The following is a 27,745-nucleotide window of genomic DNA, read 5'->3' on the forward strand; positions in this document are numbered from 1 at the left end:
AAAAAAAAAGGATTACACTGTCTGGGGTGTTTCCATTTTAAAAGCAAACAGGGGCTGTGGGAATATTGTTCCTCATAAGATTACTGAGTTTTATGATTTGCCGTACATGCAGGCTTGGAAAACTGCAGAGGCAACAGGGGAAAAAAGGGTGACACCAGTGAAGGAGTGAAGGGAGAGAAAAGTGAGGGATTTCACCATCATGAAGGGTAATGGAGAGGGGCAGTGCTAACATGCTTTGTTCAAAACCAGCTCTGGGATTCCTCTGACACCTGTTTTTTTAATCAAGCCTTTCTCCAAAAGGTTTATATTGCACTGGGCATCAGGTCTCAGCATCCTGAACTCCTGTGGAGGAAACGATAAGCTCAAATGCCATGATAAATATCCCAAAAAGACACACAGACTGGATTTACTGTTCTTGGTGTTTCTAAGATAAAAATTAAACAGAGCATATTAATTTAAACAAACCTTATTCCAGACTATATCATCCATACAAAGACAGACAGAAAGGCACAAGACCCAGAAATCAACGTAAAAAAAGAAACCCCTTTCCAGATCCTCCTTTACAATGGCTAGCTTGTCTCTCCCTTCAGCTCTGACCTGAGTCTCACCTTCAACGATGCACCTGAAGAACACAAAATGCACCTCCACAGACATCACCTTTGGACTCCATTTTCTCGTTCAGATGCTACAAAAAACCCCCCACCAAAACCCAAAAGTTTGCTGTGCACCCCGCATTCCAAAGTCCTTGTTTTGCCTGGAAGCAGCACACCCCAAGTGCATGGCAGCCTGCAACTGCTTCTGGCATCTGTCTCCCATCCCCAGCTGGGGGTGATGCCAGTGGGATGCTCTGCTTGGGCAGCCTCGGGGGAAGGAGTCCTCTGTCGCTCCGTACGGAGACGTGTGCAAGAAGCCGCGGTTGTTTCTGAGGCAGGATGCTGCTCCTTGCCAGAGCAAATCACACAGGTCTAACAGGGAAAGCTCTCTGAGGAGATGGAGTTTGGGCTCTCACAGCCCCCCAGCCCCGGTTTCTCCACTGCTGGCACCAGGATGGACAGAACTGCCGGCTACCTGTGGGACACAGGCAGCTGCCCAGAGTAGCCAGGACAAGGCCACCGCCACCTCCCTGAGTGCTGCCAAGCCCCTCTCAGCCAAACTCAGGCTGCAGTCACAGCTGAAACTGCAAATTAGGATGGGGCAAGTCCCCAAATTCCAGAACAAGGCACATTTCCCAGAGGGATGTGTGGCTTTAGCATTGCAGAAAACACGCAGTGTTTTGGGGCTGGGAGGGCGCTTGCCTTTGGGGCAGGGGTGCTCCCAGTCACACAAAAGTGGGTTTCAGATCCTCTTTGAAATTCACCACAGGCTGGGGCCCGCCGTGGTGTTGGTGATCCTCACAGTCACTGGGCTCTGTGTCCGTGTCCGTGCTGCTGCTGTCCAGGGAGCCACGCGGGCTCTGGAAGCAAACCTCGCAGCAGGGTCGGTGGCAGCCATGAAACACCTCCTCAGAGCTGCTGCTGCTGGAGTCAGAGTCTGGGTAATAGTACAGCGAGCGCAGGGAGGGCTCTGCCGGGCCCCTCGGGGTGCCCTGCCGCCGCCGCCGCCGCTCCTGCGGGATGCACGATGAAGCACTCTGGGACTCGGGCCATGCCTGCCACCCCTCTGGCTGGAAGCTGGCCTCCCTCGGGATGGCTGCAGGGGATGGTGCTTGGCCGTGAAAGAGCCCTCTGCCAGCCATGTCCCCTCCCTTTCCCAGGGAGTTTTGTGCTGACTCCCCGCGGCCCCAGCTGCCCACCTCCTTCACCCTGCAGCTGGCACGAGGGGATAGGTGTCCAGGGAAGCGTGTGGAGGCAGGGGGCAATGGGATCCTCCGTTGATGCCTTGCCAGGTAGGGGCTGAGGGGTGTGTGGATGCCTGGGTAGCCCTCCTGGCCCACCCATGTTTCTCCCTGCTCGCCTGAGGTGCCCCGGTTGCCAAGTGGGGGTCCTGCAGATAAGGCTGGGTTGTAGTTTTTGCCATCCAGGCTTAACTCTTGCAAGATTTCCCACAGCTTCTCGCTGTTTACATAGCTGATTTTGGGGGATGACTCCCAGGCTACACCAGCTGAGTTGGCCTGGCCTGGCAGCTGCTCCGGAGGCTGCCCCTGCCCTGCAGGTGTCCCACACTCCTGGACATCTTTCGGGCCACATTCAATGCTGTCCCCTCCATTAAAAAGCAGCACCTGAGTGCAAACGGGCTCCTGGGTTGCATGTTTCTGGAGGGCCTGAGCAATGCTGCCAGGAGGTGATGTACCCAGCAAACAGGGGGGCTGCCATCCATCCCTCTCTGGATCCAGGGGGCAACAGTCCCCTGGTGCATCCCCAGGCTGCCCTGGGCTCCAGGTGCAGGGAGCTGCTGGCAGCACACGGGGGTCGCAGCCGCTCTCCGCAGACATCAGCCTCATCAGCTTCTCCTTGGCGCTGCTCACTTGCTCCTGCAGGCTTTCGATCACGGCGTTTTTCTGTGTCAAACAAATAAGCCTGTCAAGTGTGGGGCGGGCAGAGAGGAGGAAAATGCTGCCAATTTGGAAGCAGGCACTGCCTGAAAACAAATCACCCCTCTCTGCATGGCAAGAGCCACACAAGCAGCATGTGTGACCTCAGCCTCCCCTGCAGCCCCCCCGATGTGTGTGTGGGAAGGGGCTCACTGGGCAGGCAGCTCTTCAGGCTGGGGTGTTCCTGCCCATGCAGTGCAGGTGATGGAGCAGGAGGCTGGGGGCTTTTCTGAGACAGAGCACCTCCCCTCTAAATTAACCACGTTTGACAAGGCTGTGGGAACCAGGCTCTCTTGTGCTCCTCCCTACAGAATTCTTTTAAGCCCTCCAAATTATGCCTAAATTGTGGTGGAGTTTGACAGAACAAAGCAGCTCTTCCCCTCAGGAAGGAAGAGTGTGGTGAGGGATCACCAGTGTGGACAGGGGTGTAAAAAGGGCTTCCCACCCTGCAAAGCCTTCAGCCCACAAAAGGGAAGGGGGGAAGCTGGAGGAGGGGGGCTGGCAGAGCCCCGTACCTCGGTGAGCAGACGCTTCATGGAGTTTTTCTCCCCTATGAGCTGGTAGAGCTGCTCCTCGCTGTACACTGAGCGGCAGCTCCTGCTCGGGCTGGTGAAATATTTTGCCATGTGGCTCATGGTTTGGCTTTCCTCTTCAAAGGCTTTCCACTGCTTGAGCTGGGGAGTAAAAGAGGGTGTTATCCACAGAGCCCCAGCCGACACAGCGGGAGGCAGGCACAGCTCAAGCGCGAAGGAGACAAAGGGATGGAGAGGGGGAGACAAAGGCAGGGTGGAGCAGAGACAGCCAGCCAGAGATGGCTGGGCGAGGGGCTGCAGTGTCACTCGGAGCCTCCCACCCATCTGAGCCCTACCCTGTTCCTGGCTCCAGCTTTTAATGCATGAGAGGGTCAGTGCCTGGCTGCACTGAGTCTGCTGAGCACACTGTAAAAGCCCCCTCCCTCTTCTCCCCACTCCCTGACTCCATGACAGACAAAGACAGTGTCATGCCTGCCCCCTTATCCCTGAATCACTGGTGACAAGCTGAAAACCAGCAACGTTTAGTATCCATTTTCTCATCTAGTGTCTGCCTGGAAGCCTTGTGCAGCCCAGCTCCAGCTGTTTATTGATCTCAGATGAGCTATAGAAAAGTAAGCCCATTAGGAAAAACAAGGTAATGAATTAAAAGATCCAAGTTAAATAAAATGTTTAAGGGCCCCAGGCTCCCAAAGAAAAATGGTACAGACAGAGTGAAAGTACAGCTCATCAGCTTCTCTTCCCTCAGTCCAAGAGACCTGGTGCACCAGCAGGCCTGGAGCTCACCAGAGGAGGTTTGGATCCTTGCTCCCAAAGGCTGCTCATCTAAGGGCTTGGGGCTCTGCAGTTACACCGCCTCAAGAGGCAGGAGGGGACCTCTGGAAATCATTCCAAGTGCCCTGCTCAAGCAATCTCAGAGGGAGCAGCCTGCTCACAACTGTGTCCAACTGGGCCTTGAGTATCTCCAAGGATGGAGACTCCACAGCCTCTCTGGGCATTCTGCTCCAGTGCTTTACAACCTTCACAGAAAAAACTCCAGCCTTTTCCTCATGTTTAAACAGAATTTCCTGTGTTTCAGTTTGTGCCCATTGTCCCCTGTCCTGTCAGTGGATACCACTGAGAAGAGCCTCGCTGCCCCTTCCCTATTCTACCCCCACCGATATTTATATGCATTGCTGAGATCCCCTGAGCCCTCCCTTGCACAGATGTACTTTCCTCAGCTTCACCTCTTCCTCCCTTTCTCACCTCATGTCCTTGAGCCCAAACATCCCTCCAAACATTCAACTAAGTAAATAACTGTTTCCTTTCCCTGTAACAATGGGAACATTATTCCCAATAATGTGGTGGCCAGGCACACCAGGCTGCTCCTGGAGGACACAGGAAGCAGAAGTGCCTCACCTCACCACAAAAGGCTTCCTTTAAACACCTCCACCTCCTCCTCCTCGCTTGTGGCAAAGCCCAGCTTCCTTCTCCAAGAGTGTGGAGGAGGACAGCCTCCCCTGGGGACCACCAGCAGCAAAGAAGTCTCTGAGAGTGGCTGGGCCACCTGGATGGTCTGTGCCTGGCTCCATCACTGCCAGCGGCAGAAGCTCCTGGTGCGAGTGGGCACGTGAGGCATGAGGAAAGGACAACTGCACAAAGGACACATCTCACCACCTGCATGGAGCAGGAGGAGGAGGCCAGTGGCTGCCTCGCCTCATGTGTGCTGTCTGCGTGCCTGTCACCTGTGGCACGTTCCTGCAGGGGGGTTTCTGAGCAGCAGTGCTGCACTCCTTGGAGACTTTCCAGGACATAAAGGGGACAAGGAACAAGAAAACTGGAGATGGACATTTTACAAGGACACAGTGGTAGGACAAAGGAGAAGGCCTTTAAACTGAAAAGAGGGTAGTTTAGATTAGATACAAGGAAGAAATTCTTCACTATGATAGTGGTGAGACCGTGGATCAGGCTTGCCCAGGGAAGTTGTGGATAGCCCAATCCCTAGAAACGTTTAAGGTCAGTCTGAATGGCACTTTGAGCAGCATGGTCTGGTGGAAGCTTCCCTGCTCACAGCAGGGGTGTTGGAACTAGATGATCTTTAGCACCCTTCCAATACAAACAATTCTGTGATTCTTTGAAACTCAGGGAACTTGCTTGGGGAAGCAGAAGCACCAGGGTGGGGTGGGGCTTGGAGAACGAGCTGTGCAGGTGACTCCAAACATTTTGGGGGAAAAAGCAGGAAAGTGAGTGCATTGACACCCACGGCTGCTGTTGTTAAACTCTGAAAATGTGCCCATTTCCAGCCAAGTGACAGGACAGAGGTGGCAGCATACCTGTGGGACAAAGATGAAGCAGTTGATCGTGGTTGTACACACGAAGATGCCTCCAGAGGTAAAGCCAAACAACAAATTGTGCCAAGCACGGAAGAAACGGTGAACTAAGCAGATGGTACCAGCAGCCAGGAAAACAAGATTGACCCCGACAATGAGTGTCAAGGACTGGTTCACTGGTGAGGAGCTGACGTTGTCGGTCAGACCGGCCAAGTAGGTCCCGTATAGCAGGAGGATACTCTGGAAACAGAAAAAAGAGGTTTCCAGAGTGTGGAAAATTACAGCCTGATGGTGTCAACCCCCATGTCGCACCAAGCCGGGTGAGCTCAGATCACGCTCAGCGCAATCCTAATTAATGCTCTTTGATCTATAATGCAGACCTGGAGCGTGCGGTGGTGACGCTGCGGCAAACACCCGGCACGCTGCTGCAGGCCAGGCGTGGGGCTGAGGACACAGGGCAGGAGTGAGGGCCCTGGTGGGCACGGGGGGTTCCAGCCAAAGGATGTGAAAAGCCAAGAGTCAGAGGTCAGCAGGTGCTGCCACAGAGCAGGGGATGGCTGGGAGAAATTGTGAAAACCACCCCTTGGGCAGTCTGGAGCAGGAGAAACAAAGGCAGACAGACAGGAAGCAGGGGTCCCTTCAGGGATGCAGCGGTGGGTGCCATCAAGGAGCAACAGCATTCCTCTGAATGAGCAGGAAAGATATCCAAAAGGGATTCAAAGAAGAAGGAAAGGAGACATGGAGGTTTAGACTGGAGGGAAGAGGATGTACTTGGTGCCTCTTTAAATAGCAATAATCCAGGAAACTACCAGGTGCAATTCTTTTCCCTTCCTTTAGCTGTTTCCTGACTCCAGCGGCAGGGAAGGGCGCTATAGAAGTGCTCTGTATACAGAGGCTCTCCCTCCCCCCAAGTAGAGCAGTTGTTTCAGAGCAGGCTGTCTCACCACCCTCCTCCTCAAGGGTCTCATGCATGCATTTTGCCAGTGTGCTCAGGATAAAACTACCCAGCAGGATAAGCCTCTCCTTCCCTAGGTGACACTAGCAGGAAACACCAAGTGCCTGCCTCCATAGAGCTGAGCATGGTCTGCCTTAAGGATCATTTGGAAATACCATCTAACAAAGTCCCAGCTCCTGCAAGGACCTGGAATACAGGGAATGTGACCTACATTATTCCTGTGCTCCCCAGTGTCAGCCTTTTACTAGGTGTCATTGTTATTTGGGCATCAAGAAGTGCTTTGCGACACGAGATGCAGATGTTTTTTAGACCCTTCTGAACCCCTCTGTGCTGTGCCTGGTCGATGACTGTGATGGCCACTGCCAGGGTTAAGGCCTGGAGGGACACAAGCAAGGGAGGTTCATGTCCAGATCTCTGGTGAGACTCCCAACTTCAAAGCAGCATGAGGTCTCAGGGTGGGGTTGTAAGAGTGAAACCTGCTTTGCTGGGAACTGGGCTGGTGCCTGACCCTGCTTTGTAGAATCTGCACTGGATCATAACTGTGTCCACCATGGGGCACCTCCAAACAGCCCAAAGGCAAGGCAACCCCTAATCCCTGAGCAGGAAAAACCCAGCACCAAAGTCCCATTTAAATTCATACAGTCTATCTGGGACACAGACAACAGTGCTGCCGTCTCCTAAACTAGGACTCTCAGTGGCTTGTTTGTTTGTTTGTTTTAAACTTGAGCAAAGGACTTTGCTTCTAATTCCAGGCATGTCCTTGGCAAGTCATTTCTGTTCATTGCTCTGTGCCAGTAAAACCAGGATAATACACTGAGTGTCCTCCCAAAGGGCTGAGCACATTAATGCTGTGGATGCTAAGAAGAGCTATGTATGCAGAGATAAAGCCTACACTCACATTAGTGTAAATCCAGACTAACTCCAGAGAAATCACCAAGGAAATACTCCATGACCCCCAGTAAGAAGAAAGGAACAGGGCCAGATTCAACACAACATTAAAAAGATTACCTGGAACTGATTATGGGGATGTTTTATTTCCAAAAGGATTTTGTAAGGGCTGCAGGCAGAGACATTACCTCTCTAAACCCTAACACAAACTGCAGACAAAATCAGAGGTAGAGACACAGCACTGAAAGCCCAGGTAATGCCTACATTCCCTAACACCAGAGGACTTTTAAGGACTTTGAAATTAGGTGCAGAAGGACTTGGCTGTGTTGTGAGGTCCCTTTCTGCTCTTTTTCCTATAATTCTGGGTAGATGGTCAGTATTACATTACAGTGAATCACAAAGAAAGTGCCTGTGCTGCACGCAGAGATTAAGCCATTCCCAAAAAAAGGCTGTGATCTCACAAGCTTCATCAACATCAGCTTTCTGAAATGTGTCCAGCCTCTGCCATACCAGAGACACATGAGACCACAGATAATTACAGTGATAATTATACCAACATAGTTACATCAGTATAACTAACACTGCTGGAAGAAGACTGGCCATGTGCAGAGATTCACCAGTGAAAGTACACCTCAGAGGTATAATTAACATGATAAGCATCCTGCAAAGGTGGGGACCAAGCACTTGTCATCAGCACCTCCTTGGTTTGAAGTCATAGGACACAGGGATTGAGCCACTTTGGCAGTGGCCATTCACTGGAGTCTTTAGGGAAGGAGTGTGACATAAAGACCAGGAAGATGTTGGGTTTCAAGAAGTGAGAGGAAGCTCAGGGGGTTGCCAGGAGAGATCTTGAGAGACTGTATGTGCACAGTGTACATAAAGGAGATGGTGAAGCAAGGAGAAAGCAGCTAGCAGGGCCTTCACCCTTCCCAAGATGGGAAGGGCTGGAATAAGAAGGCTTATGAGATGAACAGGAGTAGCCAGGATCTGCACTGGGCATGTAGCTTGGAAGGGCAGCGAGATGACAAATGCTGCAAAACAGTTTAGGCTGAAAGGCAGGGAGGAGGTGAGATTCAATGCACAAAGCAGTCAAGAGGTTACATACCTTGAACCCTAAAATGAGAACGAGCCAAAGATCGGAATAGAGCGATGCACAGGACTGCACCCGGCTCACGGAGCACGTCATGCCTTTCTCTGTTGCCTACAAGGCAAGGCAAAGGCAGAAGTGAAGGCTGCAGCCTGGCACAGACCAACGGGAAGAAGCTGGTCTCCTCTGTAAATTTATGAAAGGAGAGGCCAAAGCTGGTGCTACCAGGGGCAGAGTCTTAAAGCAAGAAGATTTTGGCCTTCTGCTGCCTACAGGGCTGGTTAAACATTTCTCTAAAGCGGATACCTTGGAGCCCTCCTGTGTCATGCAGGTGATCTGCACAGACCTGGAAATTTTGCAGTGGACTCTTGTCTCTGTAGTAGACCAGACATAAACCAAATCCAGAGTGCCCAGAAGGTTTTTTGCCTCATTTTTCTTTCTGTTGTTTCTCAAAGACCACCTCCAAATGCCTGGCCACCCATTAACTCTTTTCACAGAGCTCAGCAAAATCCCACACCACCCCTCCTCATCCTTTTACCCGCAGTGAGATGCTGAGGCTTCGGAAGCACTGGACTGGGTCAGAGAACACCCAGGTCAAGAGCAAGACAGTGTCTGCCAGCACCAATGCTGCCACCATCGCCAGCAACTGCAGGTCTTTGATAATCTGCAAACATGCAAGAAGCAAAAGTTACTATGGGGAAGGAATGGACACCAATGACCTCCATCCCCCTTGGGTCCCTGTCTGTTGTTTCTTTCCAGTGACACATCTATCCTACTACTTCGCCCAGAGAGGTGTCCAGCGCCTACATTTGAGATGGCCACAAGATCTCTGTCTTCAACTCCCAAATTCTTGGAGATGTAAACAGGCGTGAGACCAGGTACAAACCCTGCCTGATGGTCCGGATGGCAGGTAAATGCTATGACAGAAAACAGTTCTTCCAAAACAAGACTATCATCCCTTATGACCATATCACCAGCAGAGACAAAAAGGGCAGAGAAAAAACCTGGTAGGAGCATCATTTTGCAAGTTTAACACAGATCCCAGGGTGAAACAGGAGTCCTTGCTGATACCCAAGTTCCCTTGCAAACCCTCTTGTCCCATCTTTCATCTGAGACCTACTTTTTTCACTGCTGGAAAGTGACAGTGACCACTGAAAGTTGTAAGTGCACTTTTTTGTGCACAGATTTTCCATTTCCCTCCCAGTTTCTGAATCCTCATCCTTAAGTGCTGCAGAGGAGAGCCCAGCGCTCCCTTCCTGCCTTCAAGAGCAGAACGGATCCATCTGCGGATGGCCCTAGATCAGATGCTTTTGAGGACACCTGGTTTATGTTCATCCCACAGAAACAGCTGATTGTTTTTGTGGGATGAAAACAGACCTGAACACAAACATTGGTGTGCAGCGTAATGAAGGCATGTGGCCAATGTAAAATGAGAACACTGCATGGTGATGGGGCTGGGATTCCACTGGGAAGAGGCAGCCTGGCAGGGCACCCACTTGCCTGTGGAGTGGAAAAGCTCCTGCCTCATTGTGCAGGAATAAATGAAGGGTCCATGCCCAGCCAGGTGTGAAACCAGACCTGTGATTGCACCATCCATCCCTATCATGTGCCAGTTTCATCTGCTATCCCACACTGGTTTGGGACTTGCTGGCGTTTGCCCTCCATGGAAAGTGTGTCCTCCCCCTTCCCCCTCAGAGGCTGGGTACTCACCACCCGCTTGTCGGGCACCCGCTGGGTGAACACCTTGTAGAGCCGCCAGCTCTTCCCCAGGACAGGGCCGAACACCAGGGAGGTCCCCACGCACAGCAGGCACAGCCTCACCTGCCAGGGGTCAGAGCGAGGGGGCTGAAAGGCAGGGACACCACACACCCTCCCAGCATGGGGTGCAGTAGGGATGGCTGAAGAAGACAGCAGAAGATAGAAGTCTTCTGACTTCTGGAGGGGGATACCAGATACTAGAAAGCTGACTACAAGGTGAAATAAATTCAAAGGCAAGTACTGCTCTGTAAGCATGCCTGCTGCCTTCCTTTCTCTGCCTGTCTAGAGACTCTCATTGGAAGGGCAGGCAGGGAGAGACAGCAGCTTGTGAGCAGCAGGGGCACAGAAAGTCCCAGCACCCATAAATCACTTGCTGGCACCTCCATTAATTATCCCCAGCCCAGTGGCTGAGCAGGATGCAGGGTGTGCTCCATCCCACTCTCCCACACGGGTGCATGCCCAGTCCTCAGTCTGGCAGGGTGGTTGCCTCAGACCAGGACATGGGGGCTCATCACACAGGTGGGCATTTTGATGAAGATCTGCTCTGCAGCCAAAAAACTCACCCACAGCCTCACAGCACCTGTGCTGTGTCAGGCAGTGGTGGCTGTGTGGAGGATCCCATCTCCCTTTGTGCTCCCCTCTGCCTGCTGCACTTCTACAAGCCCAGCAGCCTGCCTGCCTGCAGGACCTGTCCCCCAGGGACCTCGGTGCAGATGTGGTTTGCAAAAGAGCAAAGGCCATTCAGACAGAAAGTGTCTGGCTGCCTTTTGTGTATGTGAAAGCCACAGCCCAGCTGAGCAACGTGGTGGTGACAGGCTGTGGCTAGGACAGAGCATGTACAGGTGACAGCTGGCTGGGAGAGAGCATGTACAAACAGGCCTGTACATGAGTCAAGGTGCCCATCCCAGCAAAACCCCTGCTCACCTGAATTAGCTTTTCCATTGAGTCTCCAGATGGCAGGCTCTGCTCCTGAATCCCAAAGAGGTAAGCACTTGTGTAAGTCAAGCCACTGCCCAGCAGGGTCACAATGTTGAGATTGGGGCTGGACATCTTCACAATCCTCCAGGAAACAAAGCAGGGGATTTGGTGACAGTTACTGAGCAGCATGACCTGGCAGCACAGGGGTGAAGTCCCCTTACAGGGATGATGATGGTCACAAGGAATGCTGACACACTGTCTACCCCCAGCCTGTGCTGTTCACCACTGCTCCAAAAGCTCAGTCATTACTCCACGGTCCCATCCTCTCCCCTTTCTTGCTGGAGTGCTTCACAATCCTTCAAGTATTCATTTAGCCCTGCCTATGCACTTCTGCTGCAGAGGGACAGAGGTGGAAAACCACACCAATGCAGCCCAGGGTGACAGTCCCTAGCAGTAAGCTTTAGGTGCAAGAGCTACGTGTGCCTCCAGGAACAGGCCCTTCCCACTCCTCCTTCCTCTGAGAGATATCTCCACACTCAGCACAGGAAGCTGCCAGCAATGTTCAGGTTACAGTCTCCCCTCTGTAATTTCACCTCATCACTCATAATCCTGTAACTGTATTCAGGGAGGGGAGAATCAACCCACTGATCTCTTCTGACCTGTCACCCTTCCCAGCCAGCCTACTGAGTGAAAGTTGCACCTCCTGCCACCCTCCCCAATAGCTCTGCCCCTTCGACCTGCTGCCAAGTCATTATTTTTCTCTCTCCTTGAGCTCCTTCCTGGCTTGCTGTCTTGCAGTCAGAAAGCCTGGGGTTCAACTTGTCTCTCTCCCTCCCTGCCTTCCTCACCATGTCTCAGCCCTTGGAGAAAGATATTCACCAGCTCATGCCGTCAGCTGCAGCTGAGAAAGGTCTCCTCTGCCCTCCCAGGTTCAGGAGGCAGACCAGTATTTATTTACTGCAGAGCAAATAAATAACACACATTCATTACAGCATGTTCCGAGAACATAAATTCAAGTGGCCACTGAACTCAACCCCACTCAGTAAATGAAGTGCTTCACACTGGGATGCAGTTGGGATGCAGGTCATGCAGCTGCTGCAGTGCAGCAGGCACGGGGCTCTCAACACAAACCCTTATGGGCAGGACCCTCCCGACTGCACCATGGTTGTCAGAGCACTAAATTCCTTAAAGCCACCCGAGAAGTCCAACAACATCAGTGCAGGCTCCACTCAGATTACACCTCTGTGCAAAACAATGGCACAGGGAGAGCAAAGGCTTCACCAGGTGAAGCCTGGGAGAGGGATGTATCCCTGGAGGAAGAAGCAGCTGAAATACTAAGGGGCCAATGAGGCTGAGGAGAAGGCAGCGAAGAGGCAGCAGAGACATCCAGAATTGCTGAGGAAGGGTCAGCACTGGCTGAGACAGGTTGAGCTATGAGTAACTGCCGAGCCTTCTGCTGGATTTATGCTGCCTTCAGGGGAGCAGGACTTTTTATCTCCTCTGTGCAGACTGAACAACACCAAAAAAAGTCTACACTTCACTACCAGCTTCTCTCAGTAATGGAGATCATGTTCTCCACTAATACGAGCAACCACCAAGAGCAAAAAGGGTTACCAAGATCTTCAAAATAGGAGTGGCCCAACAGCAGGAAGGACATGGCACACTGTGGGGAGTATGATGGCCTTTGTATGGAGCTGTGCTGCTCAGAGCAATGCTCTCAAGCATGTGGAGCAGAATTGAGCTCTCTTTTTACCCACTCTTGTTGATGGTTTTATTGAGTAGCACCTGGATGAGACCATGCAGCACTGTCTGTGCCAGAGGGCACCCACAGAGTCATAGAATCATTAAGGTTGAAAAGACTTCCAAGACTATCAAGTGCAACCTTTGACCAAACACCACTATGAGAACTAAACCACAACACTAAGTGCCACATCCAGTCTTGAACACTTCCATAGATGGTTATTCCACCACCTCCCTGGGCAGACTGTTCAAATGATTGACAACCTTTTTGGTGAAAAAATTATTGTTGGTGTCCAACCTGAACCTCCCCTGATGCATTTCCTGAGGCCATTTCCTTTCATTCTATCTACAACTCCCTGCCTTGGGGAGGAAAGGAACAGTCCAAACAGGACTGTCTCCACCAGTGATCAAAACTCTGTGTGATGGAAGAAGCTGCAACATCCCTGGCATTGCCCTTTCTTGCCCTGTGCTGCTCCTTCAGGCTTACACCCTCCTGATCCTTAGCTGGTCATCAGCTCAGAGCTTGGTCCTGAAAGAGCCAGACTCTGCTACTCCAGCTCAGGGAAACCGCCCAGGAGAAGAGGGATCCCCTTACCTGTTTTTCCTGAAGCGAATAGTGAAGATGAAAAAGAAGAGTGCTAGCAGGACTCCTCCAGTCAGGAATGTCCAAACAACTCCCAGGAGACCAGCAGAGAAGGATGGTGAGCTCTTCATACTGCGGTCAAATGATGTCTGTAGGAAGCAAAAGGGATAAGGAAGAGGACATTGCTGGGGCTTTTAGCAAAGAAGGTCCCTACTCCAGCATGATCCCTCCCACAGTTATCCTGCTCAGCCAGAAACCCTGGATCCCAGTAAGGAGATGCTCCGGCACCAGACCAAGTCCTGCAGGTAAGGCCACTGAGATGTGTGTGGACAGGACATGTCCTCTGTCACTTGCTGAGTGTTCAGGAGGACACGGCAGTCCAGGAGCCCTCTTCTCATGGCCAACTAGCCAAATCCATAATGAAGATGTACAAGTGATTCATAAATCTCAGGCAGCCCTGCCTCTGAGACACGGGAACAGGGACACTGATTCCCCACTGTCCTCTGGAAAGAAATCTTTGGAAAAAGGCTCCGTGGTGCCCCAGTTGGTACACGCTTCTTTAGATGCTTTTTGGCTCCCACCCTTACCCCTCCCCACAGCAGAGAATCGATCAGCTAGTGGACGTGACTGGGAGCCAGCAGCAGAGCTGCCAGTGGGTGCAGGAGCACAGCAAAGGGAGTGTGACAGCGTTTTTCAGAGGTGGTGACACACTGAGCTGGAATCCACCAGTCTCCCAGCCAGATGGAAACTAACTTGGTCCCAGGCAGGCATCAGCTGAGAACTGGCTTTTGAGGGACACTCCCAAAGCGGGTATGATGGACGCACCTCTCTCCTTACACACAAACCACCTTATGGGTTTAAATCTCCATTTAAAATAATCTCTGCTATCTCCTTATTAACATAAAATGGATAAAATGATCCCATGTGAAACAAGAAACCTACTTCCGCTGCTGATCTAAAATGCTCCAGCATTTTTAACAGGGTATGCACGTGTGGGTTACTTCTTTTTCCTTAAAAAAAGCAACACTTTAATAAAAGTGCTGGCACATCCCCTTTAAGGGGGGTGGGAGGAGAATGGGGTTTGAGCTGGGATCACACAACTCCTCACTAACTTCTTTAGAGCCAAGTCCTTTCTCAGGTATTCCTGCATCCAATTTCTATTGCAGAAGACTACTTTTCCTGACAGTTGACACTGCCCCAAACTCCCAATTTTTACTTCAAGGTCTGAGCTGTTTCTGCTTCCAACCTTGCTAGAAATAAATCTTCAGGCAGAAGAAAGGCATTTGTTTAGAGCCAATGCCTCACATCCCTCTTCCCCAGCCAGGCTTCATCTCCTCTGGGCGACCAAGAACAACGCACAGCTTGCAGAATTAAAGCCACCACATAATTCTTGACACAAAAACGTGTCACTGCCACATGAGCACAGCTGATCTGCAGGCTCCTGGCAGCTCACATGCTGGTCTGGTGCCACGCTGGTCACAGGGCAACTGGGAAAGGCAAACCCCTGCCTGGGAGAGACATCCAGCTGCGAGCTGCTGCTGCCGGGATACAGCTGTGTGCACATCTCAGGCTCGCTTTGCAGCAGCCTGGAAGGATCCCTGGGGGGATCCTCATTTCCCCCCTGAAAACTGCTTCACCCCTGCTCTTCCCTCTTGCTATTCCCTGGGGAGTCTTTTGCCTCTCTGGGAAATGAAGACCACACCAGATGGTGAAGATGGTCAGCCAGGTCAGTGCCCCGCCTACACCAGGACTCTGTGTGAAAACCCCATCATTAGGCACAAATGAGGCCCATCCTCCGCCCCGCCTGGAGCTGACAGGGCTGGTGCAAGGCTGTAATGCCATTCTATTTCTCTGTCCTGGCTTTTGCCACTGAGGTGAGCAGGGCAAACTCAGCATTCTGGGGCTTCTGCACTTCACTCCCAGATGCACCCACCAACAAAATCTTTTCACCTCTGGCTGCTGTCAAAAGTATTACTGCACCCTATTCCCAGCAACCACCTAGGGATCAGAAACACCCCTATGACCTCCACTTTTTCTCTCCTACACACCCTCCCACCTGACTGCTGTTGCCCTGGATGTTGATGCTACTTGAAGTTGATGGAGCGCTTTGCTGGCTGCTGAGCGCAGTAAATCCTGGTCCTGGCAGGGGGAATATTAATTGTAAGCCGGCTGCCAGAGCCAGAGGAGCCAAGCAGCTTACAGTCTTTTAATTAAAGGCCCATGGTCGTGCAGGACGTGATGGAAAGCCGAGTGGGCCAAGCCTCGCTGCTCCATCCAGCAGCCCCACGTGGTGCCAGCTGCAATTGAGTGCACCCCAGTGTCATATCTACCGCCTTACTGGTGGAGGGGGAAGGTACCACTTATTACAGAGGATGACTTTTAATTAAATCCTGCTCTACTCATATTTGAAAAGCACTTTGAAGTTAGAGGGGACAGGAAAGGTCAAGGGGAGATGGGGCTATTGCAGGCCAATCCTGAGCAGCTGGCTGACACATGGGAGGGCTGCTTGACATGGCTTGGCTGCCGTGGATGCTTTCCCCCCTTCTGGATAACTGCTGGGTGTCACCTAGACTGGGAGTGTCTTGTCTGTCAACCAGGTGACAGTGTGCTGCCTTCAGCTGGACTGGGATTGCTTGGCAGCTGCAACCCCCTCTTCATCCCTTCCCCAGATCTACTTCTGCAGAGCAAACCTCATGCCCCAGAGCACTGCCCTGCACCCATACATCCCAGTGCATCCATACATACCACTGTCACAGTGCAGAGCTCCTGCAGGGCCCGCTGCTGCTGCTCCTGGCTGCCAAAACTGGAGCTGCCATCGCAGAGCTTAGAGCAGTTGAATCCCGGCTCCATAGCACATCCTCAGCCGTCATCCAGCCGTACCTTTGCTGCTGGAAGGATGAGCATTGGCTTTCACCAGCAAGAAGAAACCTTTGGCACACACCACATCCCCCCTGCCAGCAGAGAAGGGTCTGTGGACAGCCTGGGGCTGAGCTTACCCAAACTGATGTGATGCACGTCCAGAGCCAGGACAGGGAGTGCCCCTTGCCAGTGTCCCTTGGGTGTCCTCTGCAGCAAGGAAGTCAGCTCAGGACCAGGGCTCCCATGGAGCACAATGGCAACCCCAGCACTGCTACACCACCCTGCAAAACAACACCTGTGGAGGGTCAGAGTGGCCCCCAGCCCCTATATCCCAGCTGGGAGCTGAAATGAGATGCTGTGCTGGTCCAAGAAGGAGCATGGCACCCAGGCCCTGCTGCATCTATTCTTTGCCAATGCATTTTCCTGCACTGGAGCAATTTCAGGGCCATTTTGCAAGTACCCTCCTTGAGCTGGCAGTGACTGCTGGTTTCATGGAACATCCCTTTCTTCCAGCAGAGAACCAGCCAGTGAAGACAACAACAAACAGCAACGAGTGCTGCCATCACTTACCAGGACCTATACCCAGGCCTGGGTGAGCAGAGGGGAAGGTGCCTGAACACAGTGTTTTGGCTGACTGGGCCCCAGATGCAGCCTGGCCACCTGAAGAGCTGGCTGTTTATTAAAGAGATGGAGAAGCCTGACACCTCCATGCTCTCCCTCCCTCCCTCCCGGTGCTCGGGCTGCCAGGTATTGTCCCTGCCTGCTCCTGCTCCCTTTGCACCACCTTTGCCTCTGTTCCCCCTTTCATTTCTCTTTTTGGTGTGGATTTTAATAGGCCTCATTACCATTTTAGACATGAGGTCATACTTATCCTCAAGCATCCTTACTCAATTACCATTGTCACCAGGTTTAATTAGCTTCCAGCGCACGACCATAAGCGAGTCTCCCGTCGTTAGCAGCTGGGGAGGAGGCACAACAGCTCGCTCCCCATTTGCTCCTAACAACAGGTGGGAGGAAAAAATTATCCCTATCAAGCTCCTCGGTGCTGCTCCCTGGCTGAGCATCCCCTGTACCTGGCCAGGGCTCCAACCTTCCCTGTTGCTGCTCCTGACACTTTGATGCGCTCTCTTTCCAAGTCCTTTCTTTGGAAAAACTCCTGTCATTATGTGAGCAAAGAAAGAGTAAATTAAAAAGTCACGGTCACCAGGACCTGGTCTGAAACTTGATGCTCATCATGGAGCATAATCGGGATTCAAATGCCAGAAAAGCTACAGGTGTTGTTCTCAGCTTGAGTCTAGAATGATGTTTCAGCTTTAGAGTAGTTGCTTACAAGTTCCAGCCCAAGCACATCAAGCTAAGTGGTCTACTTGTCCAAAATTAGCAGACCCACCTCTGAAGCAATAACCACAGCTCTCCTGCTGGCAGAAGCCTTCAGGTACTGGAGGTCCAGGCAGCGTCCTGCCCCTGCCAGAACTTCCCCCAGCGTGAGATCAGCTCGCTGTGTCCTACAAACACAGTATCACACAACAGCCAGAGTGTAAATCTTTACATGGTGTGTAAAGATTTGTTTTCCAAGAATGCTGAAGCCACCCAGCTCCATCAAGCCTCCTTCTCTCTAGCTTGTGGCAAACCATGGTTTCCCATCTGCAGCAGGCTCATCCTCTGGGAGTTTTCATGCCCTCCATAGCTCAGGCTGAGTGACTGGACAAGAGCCATGGGTGCAGGAGATATCCAGCTGCTGCAGTGAATGCCAGGATTGCTACAATGCTGGAAGCACAGTGGAGAGGAGGAGACAGGCTTCAGCTGAACAATTCAGAGACCAATGACAGTGGGGAGGGACTGGGTGGGGATGGGGGTAGGAGAGGGGCACTCAACCTTTGATGCTGAGAAGACCTGAAGGTGAGCACTGCCCAGCCTCCAAGGGACTCACCTCCTCCCCATATCCCCAGGTGGGTTTAAAGACAAAAAGCCCTATAACTCCCTGTAACCTTCTGCCATGTCAGAGGGGGAACACACCTGGCAGGTGGACCACTACCAAGGCTGGCATGAGGCCAGCAGGCACAGCCTTCCTGTGGCTCACAAATGGATGGAGGTGTTACCACAAGGAGCACCAGTTGAGCCCTCATCCACCCAGGACGCCATCCCTTGGAGAAGGGCAGAAGCCCCTTGGGGTCTCCCCAGCCCCCACCCCTGCATTCTGCAAACGGCTCCCACACAAAGCTGGGAACAAGCCGAGGCTAATTAGTGTTCATTAGTATGCAACAAAGCAAGCACCAGTGCAGTTGCCACTGAAAGGCAACAGGCATTTCCAGCCCAGCTCCTGCCTCTTGTGAGAGCTGGCAGCAAAGCTTCTCTGTAGCCTGGAGAGCATCCAAGGGGGACCAGCACTTTGGGGGGTCACTGACCTCAGGGTGAGGCTGGGCAATGTTGTCAAGACAGACAACAACACAGGTAAAAACCCACATCCTTAAAATGTAAGGGTCTGTTGAGAGCAGAGGCTTGTGGGGTTTGGTTTTCTGGGGGTGTTTTTAAGGTTAAAATGCCAACCAATTCTGATTGATCACTTCCAGAGCAGAATCACAGAATGGCTTGGGTTGGAAGGGACCTGAGAGCTGTGCTTGCCTCGCTCTGCCCTTGGTCTCCGTGGCCTTCAATCTGGTGGCTGTCTGGGACATGGTGCAGAGTATTTGGCCACAGAGGAGCACTGGCTTGCACACAGACATGATCCAAAAAGACAAAAGTCAACAGGAAACAAGTGGCTGAACCACATGAAAAATATTAGCACCATCATCTTCTCAGATAAAAGGGAAGCACTGACTGCTAGAAACAGTATTTGGATAAAAGCAATTTGTGGTCACCTCAATGGTTGATCTCCAGGCCTGGAAAACCTGTTTCCTTAGATCTGTCAAGACCCAGGAATACTTAGCATTAAATCTTTAGGTTGGAAAAGAGCTCTTAGATCATCAAGTCCAACAATTAACCCAGCACTGCCAACCCCTCCACTAAACCATGTCCTCAAGCACGGTATCTACATGTTTGTTGAACACTTCAAGGGACAGATACAGAATCATAGAAACACTAAGGTTGGAAAACACCTCAAAAACCCCTGAGTCCAATATCTAACAATGCTTAGTAACTGTAGACTAACACATAAATAGTCCTCAAAATAGATGCAGTTGATGTCTAAAGGCACATCTTGTCTCTCTCCAAGTTTCTTCTTTCCTTTCAAAACATTTCTTTTGGGAAAAAAACCAGATGAAAAAAGCCTTTAAAGAAGATGAAAAATTGGTGCAGCATGTATGGACCCAGAGCAGGCAGAATGAACTTTTCACCCCAACAGGTTCATTTTGATGTAGTGTTGAAAGAGAAGCCTCTTCCCAAGGGTGACATTGCTGCTTGGTGAATCAAAAGGTGCAAAACTGAAGATGTCAAATCACAGACAACAGAACAGTCGCATTCAGAAATGTGCCAGTCTTCATGAGCTCTGCAATCCTGTCTGGTCACACCAGCCCTGACAGAGAAATGGTACATGCACACCTCTGCAAGGAGCACATCTGGAGAAACATCTGCTGAGAAGAACTTTTGGGAAGGCGTCTGTGTAGCCAGAGGCAGAGAAGAACAAGTGGGGAGAAGGAGCAATGTGCAAAGGGCAGAGCCACTCCTGCAGCCTCAGGAGGGGAGCAGAAAACCTCGGCTCACCCACGATGGGTCTGTGCTGCTACTGCCAGTCCTGGTGGGAGATGGAGCTCTGCTGGTGCGGAGCAGCCTCGGCTGACAGGACACCAGGCTGCACACTGACAGTGGGAAATCAGCCGGATAACTGTTCCGGCAATGTGAACACCGCGGGATGGGGTTTTGCAATTCAAAATCTGGTGCTTCCGAGTCAGGCTCCTGCTTTTTCCTTCTGCTCTTCTTGTCCAACAAGATCCCTTCTAGTCTGGCCTGAGAAACCTGCAATATTGCCATCCCCAAGGTGATCAAAAAAAGTCACAAGCCAGACTTACTGCAACACCCCCCGCAATGATGCTACTTAAAAACTGTGAGTTAAAACACACAGCATATCTGAAGATTATTTTTAATTTATATTTAAAACTTCGGCACCTACACTTTCATGCTTTTCCCTGCAAACACAAAAGGAAAAAGAAAGAAAACCAAGAAACCCATCACATCATCCTAAAACCTCGGTTACAAAGGCTCGATCCCCAGGGACACCAGGGAACTACAGAGTTGTCACCCTTCTTCTCAGGGTCTGTCCTGTGCTCCAGGGACTGGAGCAGAATGAAGCCTGTCGTGCTTCATTCAGGTCCAGTCCCTGGGATTTCCAGAGTCATTTCCAGGCCCCTCAGATATTTTCATACCTCACAGATAGATAGCAAGCTCAGTGAGAATAACCACCAGGAGCTGCAGGACCCTCTGCACACAAAGGAGCGAGATGCAGGACAAGGTGCTTCTGACTCTGCGTGCATGGGGAGCTCGCTGTGTGACTGAAACCTGAAATTTTGTGTTGACTGAAACTAGGTGAGATTTTCAAGCCTCCTATCATTTTGGAAAGCATGTCTCAATATCATGAAGGCAATAACTTCTGAATGTTGATCTTGCTGCTCATCTGTCCACTGAAGCTCCCTCAGCATGGGAGGATGGCACAAGGTTGGCACATTTAGCCCTACCTCTAGACTTTTTAACTTTGTCAGTGCAGGCTGAATACCTACCTGGCTTTTTTCAGTTCTGTGGTTTACATTTTCAATTAAAGAAACATTCATGCACAAAAAAAAAAAAAACCCAAAAAATCACATTACTTTTTTTGAACCACCACACAGTCCTGCAAGGAGCTGACTCACACTTCTCCCACTAAGGAGCTGATAAGGCTTTTAACTTTCTAACCATAATTGCTGTACAATGACAGGCATGTGAGAAACAGAGACAGAATAGATTGGAGATGCTCAAAGGAAGGAAAATTAGGAGGGAATACCAAGAGGCATAGGGAGCATGCCACAGATGAGGCCAATAAGACCAGAGTTGATGAGGAGGTAAACCAAATCTTTGGAGCTGCCAAGAAGCAACTTTGTGCCACTCAAAGATCTGAGGCCTCCCTTGTGTCCAGATCCAAGTGCTGCTGAGCAGCACTTGGATGAAATGAGCAGAAACCTCAGGTTTCTGCCTCCCCAGAGTGGCTGGGAATCCAGGGGTGGGGACCCCACTGCCCCTCGTGTTGAGCTCATCCCTGCTTGGCCAGATGTCCTGGCAGGCTCCTCACACAGAGCCAGGCGACAGCAGAAATGCCAGCAAAGTCCTTCCAGCCGAATTTTAGTGACACCACGGTACCCCCAGGTGGAAGCTCACCTTCCTGCAGCCAGTGAGAGAGGCAGTGGGATCTCTGCTGCGAGACAGCAGCCTCACCACTTGGGGCTGAGGAGGGCACAGCTGCTTCCCCCAGAAATGGGCAGAGGGCACACCACAAGCACCCCTCGGAGAAGGAAGGAGAGGTGCTGCTCCCTTGCCCAAGCCTCTGCCCACAGCAGCTGTGCTGCATGGACAGGAAGGACACACAGAGGCTTTTCACCTCTGGGACACACAGAGGCTTTTCGCCTCACCACTTTGGGAAAAATCCTGGGTTTTTTTCACTCCATTTCATTTATCAGTGGGAGACCACACCTGTAGGTGTAGTTCTGCTTCCATGGGATAACCTCCCTGCTCATTCCCAAGCCCTGAGTCAGGAAGGTCTCCATCCCAAGTGCTAGGCATGTGGCAGATGACCTGTAAGTGGGATGGCAGGGGTTACCTCTCCAGAAACACACAGCCAACTTCATGCTGCATTGCACCTTCACCACAAAGAGACAGAAGTGGCCAGGGCTGGCTACAGGGCCAAACTGCATGCCCACCATGCCCCATGCCCCCAGCGATGCACCTCCTGCCTGCCACACTGCCAGGCACAGCCAAAGAGAAGCAATGTTGGAGGTGTGCAAATATCCCCAAGCATCTGCTTCACAATTTCCTCTGGTAGTTGCTGCAACCAAACCATGAGCCCCCCCCATCCCCGCCCTTACCCCCCCCCCCCCCCCCGTCTGCCAGGCTGGTCAATCCTGAATCCCTGCCATGGATCACACCCACATCCCTGCCCCAGAGAGGCTGGCACCTTGTCACAGGACAAGGAGGCTGCAGGACTCCACTGTGGCTGTGTGACACTCACACTTTTCCACCAGGATGCTGATTCAAGGTGCTGTGACTGGGGCAGCATTACCAGGTCTCAGGGCTCCGTGCCCATTCCTGGTGCCTCTGTTGCCTTTATACCTGCTCCCATCCATCCACGGGCCTCAGAAACCTGCCTTTTCCCAGGCCTTTCCCATCAATTGCTGCTACCTTCTCCTTTGGGCATGTGCCCCAATATGCTGCTCTGAGGCACAGCTCAGTCCCAAGCACTACTGCTGGAGGCTCCAGCATCTCTTCCCTCCACCAGCTCCCTCTGCCTTTGGGGTGTTAGCACCAGCCTAACAAACAGGAACATGCTAAACAGCCTTACAGGAAGGTGTAGCCTGTGATTTTTTCTGTCTTAACTGTACCACCTTTAGAGAGCCACCATGAATAAGAGGTAAAAAAGCCTGATGATTTAGAATTTTGATTTACAAGGGAGATCTACCTTGTGGTTGAGGTGTGTATGACTTAATTAAAAGCAGAAGCTCACTCCCACTGAAGCTGTTTGCTGCCGAGCTATCAAATGCAGAGGAGGAAGAGACCTCAGGAGGAATATTTCCATTAAGTTATGTTTCACATTAAGCATATGCCTTCAAGAGCTCTCCCTTTCTAAAGCTGGCAGAAAGCTGCAGCTGCTCCTTCATGCAATCAGACACCATCCCCTCACAGCACCAGCACACCTGTGTTTTCACAAACAGGGCTAGGATGGCCAGGCTGCAAAGCCACACAGCCCCAAGCATGGGGACACCTTTTAGCCCTAACAAGGTCAGCTGTTTTTTTTTCTCTATTTTACTTTTTTTTCCTTTGAAATCTGGCAGGATTTTGGAAATCAAGTGACACATTTAGTCCTTAAAGAGGCAGGAAAACAGAGCACTACAGCTCTTTCACCTTACCCCTGATGACCAAGCAGCAGGGAATATTTTCCCCTAGGAGACAGATTTGACTTAAGGCTCTGAAAGCCAGAGATGTCCACGGCTCCTCTGGCTGCCCTCCCGGGTACCACAGGCTGCCAAACTGCACCCAGTGCTGCCCTGCTCAGGCTTCTAGTCTCCCTGCTGGGCAAAACAAGCCCCCCACCAAGAGCCAGGGCCACATCAAGGTTTCCACGAGGTCTGCCAGCCTGGCTCCCTGCAGACAGCAGTGAGGCTTGCTCAGGGGTAGAGAGGGGCAGCTCTGAAGCTGGAGGCACAACCAGGCCCGTGTGGAAAGTGCTGCTTGTAAACTGTGTCAGCACGGGGTCTGCAGTAAGAGTGGAGTAGTGCCCTGGCAGCAGGTGGGTGAGGAGATGTGGCAGCTCTGCCAAGGCTGCATTAGAAATGCCAGCTGCAACTCAACACTGGCAGCTCCCGGTTACCGGGATCTGGTTCCCTTGGCCTCTTCCCTGCCCCTCTGAGGATGCAGAGCACCTGTGGGGCAGCAGAAAATCCAGCTCTGGGTCCATGAGCCACCCTTCCCTGAGAGATGACCGAGTCCCTGAGAGTTGTGTCATGCCCAACTCTGGCAGCCAAGGAGAAGCCGACAAGCTGGCTCCTAGAGTTTCCTGGGGGGGGGGGGGGGTCTCACCCCTTAGCAGCGCTGTGAATCCAGGGCACAGGGTCCCCCTCTCTCCCTCTCCAACCAGCAGGCTGCTGCACTGTTGGTTGCAACTTTTCTTCCCCTTATTTTGAACTCCGAAAGGCACACGGCTCGCCCAGGTAACAGCAGTTTGGTTAGCACAAATTGACCTAGCGCTGAAGCTTCACATCTTTGCATCCTCCAAGGCAGCCCTTTCCCATCGCCAGGTGCTGGCAGGTTCCCGCTCCCACAGGCGCCTCCCGGGGGCTGCCTGGAACCTTTGGGACGGTATTTTCTGGGGAGCTACAAAACACCGGCCCCAGCCCGCCCCGCTTCGAGCTCAGGGATGCACTCCGGGCACAGCCAAGCCAGCGAAGGGCGAACGAGGAGCTCTGCATTCCCCAGAATCGCGCCCCGAGCACGGCTCCGTGCCGCAGGCGGGAGCGCTCGAGGGCTGCCAGCCCATCCCGCGGCCGCGCAGCGCTGGGGTCCCGCGGGCTGTGGGCAAAGGGGCACAAAGGACAGCGAAACCACCAAAGCCAACAGCGTCAGGGCAGGAAAGCAACTCGGGAGGTAATCTGGGCGCCCTCGTCTCATCCATCCCGCTCGCAGCCCCAACCACGGCTGCCGGCCCCTCTCTCCCCACACCGCGCCCGGCGGAGCCCCGACCCACCTGCGGGGACGGCACCCGTACCCGGGGTGCCAACCTGCGGGAACCTGCGGGAGCCTGGCGGGAGCGACGCGCCCGGGCCGGAGCAGCCCCGCAGCCGCGGCGGGACGCGGAGCTCGGCGCCGGCGGCCGCCCCTCAGCGCCCGGCTCCGCCCGGCCCGGCCCGGCCTGGCGGGGGCGGGCGGGGCCCGGGAGGCCGCGCTCCTCCCGCCTGGGCGGCGGAGCCGGCCCCGCTCCTGTCTGACCGGGACAAAACTTTTCGGCAGCGGGGAAAAAGCCCGGGGGTCGAGGCTGTCCCGGCAGGGCTGGACCCCGTTTCACGCCGGCGGCTCCTCCAGACAAGAGCGGCACCGAACCTTCCCCAGAACACCGCGGAGCCGGGAGAACGGGACCCCCGGCACAGCCCCGGCTGACCTGGCCACGCCGCAGCCCGTTCGCCCCGCGCTCCTGCCCGGCCCCGCTCCCGCTGCTGCCGCGGGATGCGCCCGGCTGGGAAGGGGCCGCCTCGCTCGGGTGCTGCTGGCAGCTGAGGCAGCACAAAGCCCCACGTCTGTGGCAAAACCGGCCCGAGAAGGTGAGTAAAGGCGAGGGCGGCCAACCTCGTGCTCCGTGACCAGCTTGTGCCGCCCCATGGCTAGTGGTAGCCGGCGTGACTACTGCAGTAGGTATGTTTGTGTGAGCAGTGCTCGGTGTCTTGCGGACAGACCCACCGCCACTGACAGCATCCCCGTGCTGACCGTTTCCCTGTCTTGCCTCCCACGGTCCTGCAGCTCACTCGCATCAACTTTGTGCTCTCTCTTCTCAAGACACCCACTCCATTTTACTGGAATTTCCCCCCAACTCTGAAAGCCAAAAGCTGTGCTCCAGCACCGTGTTTTCTCTCCCAGCCTGCAGCCAAGTGCCAGGTGCTGCTGGAAAGGGCTGTTTGCAGACAGGTGTAAGGCTGTGCGGGTTTTCTCTCCTTACACCATTCTGTTTATCTCATTTACCCATCTCTGCTAGGCCCTGGCATGAACTGTGCTAATTTTTCACTCCTGCTCATTCCCAGACCTGCAGAGCCATGGGCAAGGGGCAGCTGTGGTCTGAATGAGAGCAGAGAGGTTTGCACAGCACTGTTGGTCACGCTGTGCCCCACAACACCATCAGAAGCAAACAATGACCTGTTACTTCCCAAGCCTGATAAATCATCCAGTTTGCAGCCTCTGCCTCTGGCAGCAGCTCCCACTCCCCTTTACTCCCATTTGACTGATGTCCCGCAGAGGAGAAGCTGCTATAGGACCTCTCCACTTCCTTTTCCCATCCTCCTCTGAGGCTAAACAGTGGCACAAACCTTGCCCAGGGAGTCTTAACACCATCCTCCAGAAAGTGTTTTCCTGATGAAGGCTCAGTGGGGCCAAGGGTCACTTCCAGAGCAGGTGAAGGAGGCAAGAGCCTTGTTACTGCCACGTAATGAAAGAGCCCCTTGATTTAAAATATGGAGACCAATGGATTAATTCTGAATTTTGATACTGAAAGCAGCCCTCCAGTTTGCAGAGGTGCAGATTATCTGCAGCTCAGAGTGGCTATAACAAAGGTCCCTACATTTCAGTATCTCTGATCTCTTTTAAAAAGGCTCTTAGACTGAATTTAACAATCTGGTCTCTGCCTCCATGAAACCAGGACCATAAGTAGAAACATCTCTCAGCAGGAAGTGAGGGGAGAGGAGTGAGACCCTGACTGATCACACAGGAGCAGCAGTGAAGTGACTTATTTCTGGTTCCTCCCAAAGCTAGCAGAGAGTTCTCCTGGTGCCCCACTGACTCATGTTTATTACTAAGCACTTTGTAAACTGTGATAATGAGAAATGGCCTCTTTGTGTGTGCTTCAGTTTTGCTCTCAAAAAAAAAAAAAACCCAAACCAAAACCAAAAAACAAAACAAAAAAAAAAAAAACCAAACAAAAACCCAAAGCTCTGGGGATATGGACAGTTCCTTGGCAACTGTTACAGACACGTGGATGTGCATCACCTCTTATTCCTCACCCAGCAGAAGTGGGACCACAACATCATCCCAGTTGGCTTTGCACCCCTACAAGAGCTGGGACATCCTTCTGGGTGTCACTTGGCATTGTCAGAGAACATGCAGTTGGAGCCAGGATGTTGGGGAGTCTGGCAAAAATGCTTGGAGGCAGGAAAGTGCCTGCTGCACTACAGGTGTGCACCAAAGAAGGATTTGTGCTGCTGAGCAGGAAGGAATGGAGGTCTGCAAAGACACAAATGAGGGCAGATAGCCCATGGTTAAGGTGAGTTGTGTTACAAACTCTGCAGGGATGGGGGTCCTGCTGTGCTTAAAGCGCACTCAGTAACCCCGTGTTGGGAACACATCACCCCATGCCAGAGAATAGCTGGAGCCCAGCAGCAGCATGGCTCAGCCCAAGGCAGGGTCCTAGGAAGGGAAAGCAAAAGCTGAACTCATTTGAAACTGCCAGGGGAGGCAGGATGCATTTTTCTCCATCTGTCTTCCATGTCTCTTCTCAGTCCTTACTCTTTTTAAACATCTTGTTGAAGTGTTGAATTCAGAGCTCCCTGGAGGGGTTCAGTATCCATCACAACACTTCCTGATAAGGATACAACACCTGCTCATGCCCCTTCTCTGCTGTTCTGCCTCTTTGTCTTTAGCACTGTGTTCATCCTGCATGGAGCTACTTACATGTTACAGCTGCTAGATCCCCTGTGGGAGCTGTGATCACCTGGGACACAGCACCTCATTTAGGAGGTCTGGCCCACGTCATTTGCTCCAAGATGTACACAATGTTTGGATCCTTGTTTCAGGTTTACTGTGGAAAAAAAGGGGGCTTGGAGCTGATTTCTGTGGACTGAGACCCCCCTACCCTGCTTGCCAGTCATTAGCAATAACGCTTCTCTTCTGGGGTCTGGCTCAGGGTTTTAGCTCATTTAACACACTTAGTCCATCCTCAAGGGTTCACACCCAACCAAGGTGTCACACCAAAAAATACCATCAAAAGCATCAAAAATACCCTCTACTTTAATAGTGTCTTTTGGTCATCTGCTAAACTCTTCTTAAGCAACTCACATTGCAGTCAAATTTCCCCAAATTTGCCAGAGTTTTCTTTAGGATGATAAAAGCATCCAGTTTTATCCAGGATGATAAAAGCATTCGGTTTTTGCTTCATCTTG

The 27,745-nt window shown here is 52.3% G+C and overlaps 1 protein-coding gene across 12 annotated transcripts; it reads right to left on the bottom strand.

Moving 5' to 3' along the window:
• Positions 1–401: 401 nt before the first annotated feature.
• Positions 402–24,691, bottom strand: GPR156 (G protein-coupled receptor 156). 12 transcript variants are annotated; one of them, XM_030234881.2, is made up of 12 exons: positions 24,574–24,680; positions 17,548–17,662; positions 16,295–16,364; positions 16,044–16,183; positions 13,311–13,447; positions 10,982–11,117; positions 10,010–10,120; positions 8,838–8,963; positions 8,318–8,413; positions 5,373–5,609; positions 3,046–3,204; positions 402–2,497 (listed from the first exon to the last, which is right to left on the bottom strand). In XM_030234881.2, exons 4-12 carry the CDS (start codon positions 16,146–16,148, stop codon positions 1,319–1,321), a joined length of 2,286 nt encoding a protein of 761 aa, XP_030090741.1. In that variant the 5' UTR covers positions 16,149–16,183; positions 16,295–16,364; positions 17,548–17,662; positions 24,574–24,680; the 3' UTR covers positions 402–1,318. The 12 variants fall into 12 exon arrangements, with proteins under 12 accessions (XP_030090741.1, XP_030090739.1, XP_030090735.1 ...); XM_030234879.2 differs by having other exon boundaries at positions 16,044–16,186; XM_030234875.2 differs by having other exon boundaries at positions 16,295–16,438.
• Between the last annotated feature and the right edge of the window lie 3,054 nt (positions 24,692–27,745).

Source organism: Serinus canaria, chromosome 1 (assembly GCF_022539315.1).
Source record: "Serinus canaria isolate serCan28SL12 chromosome 1, serCan2020, whole genome shotgun sequence".
Classification (NCBI taxonomy): domain Eukaryota; kingdom Metazoa; phylum Chordata; class Aves; order Passeriformes; family Fringillidae; genus Serinus; species Serinus canaria.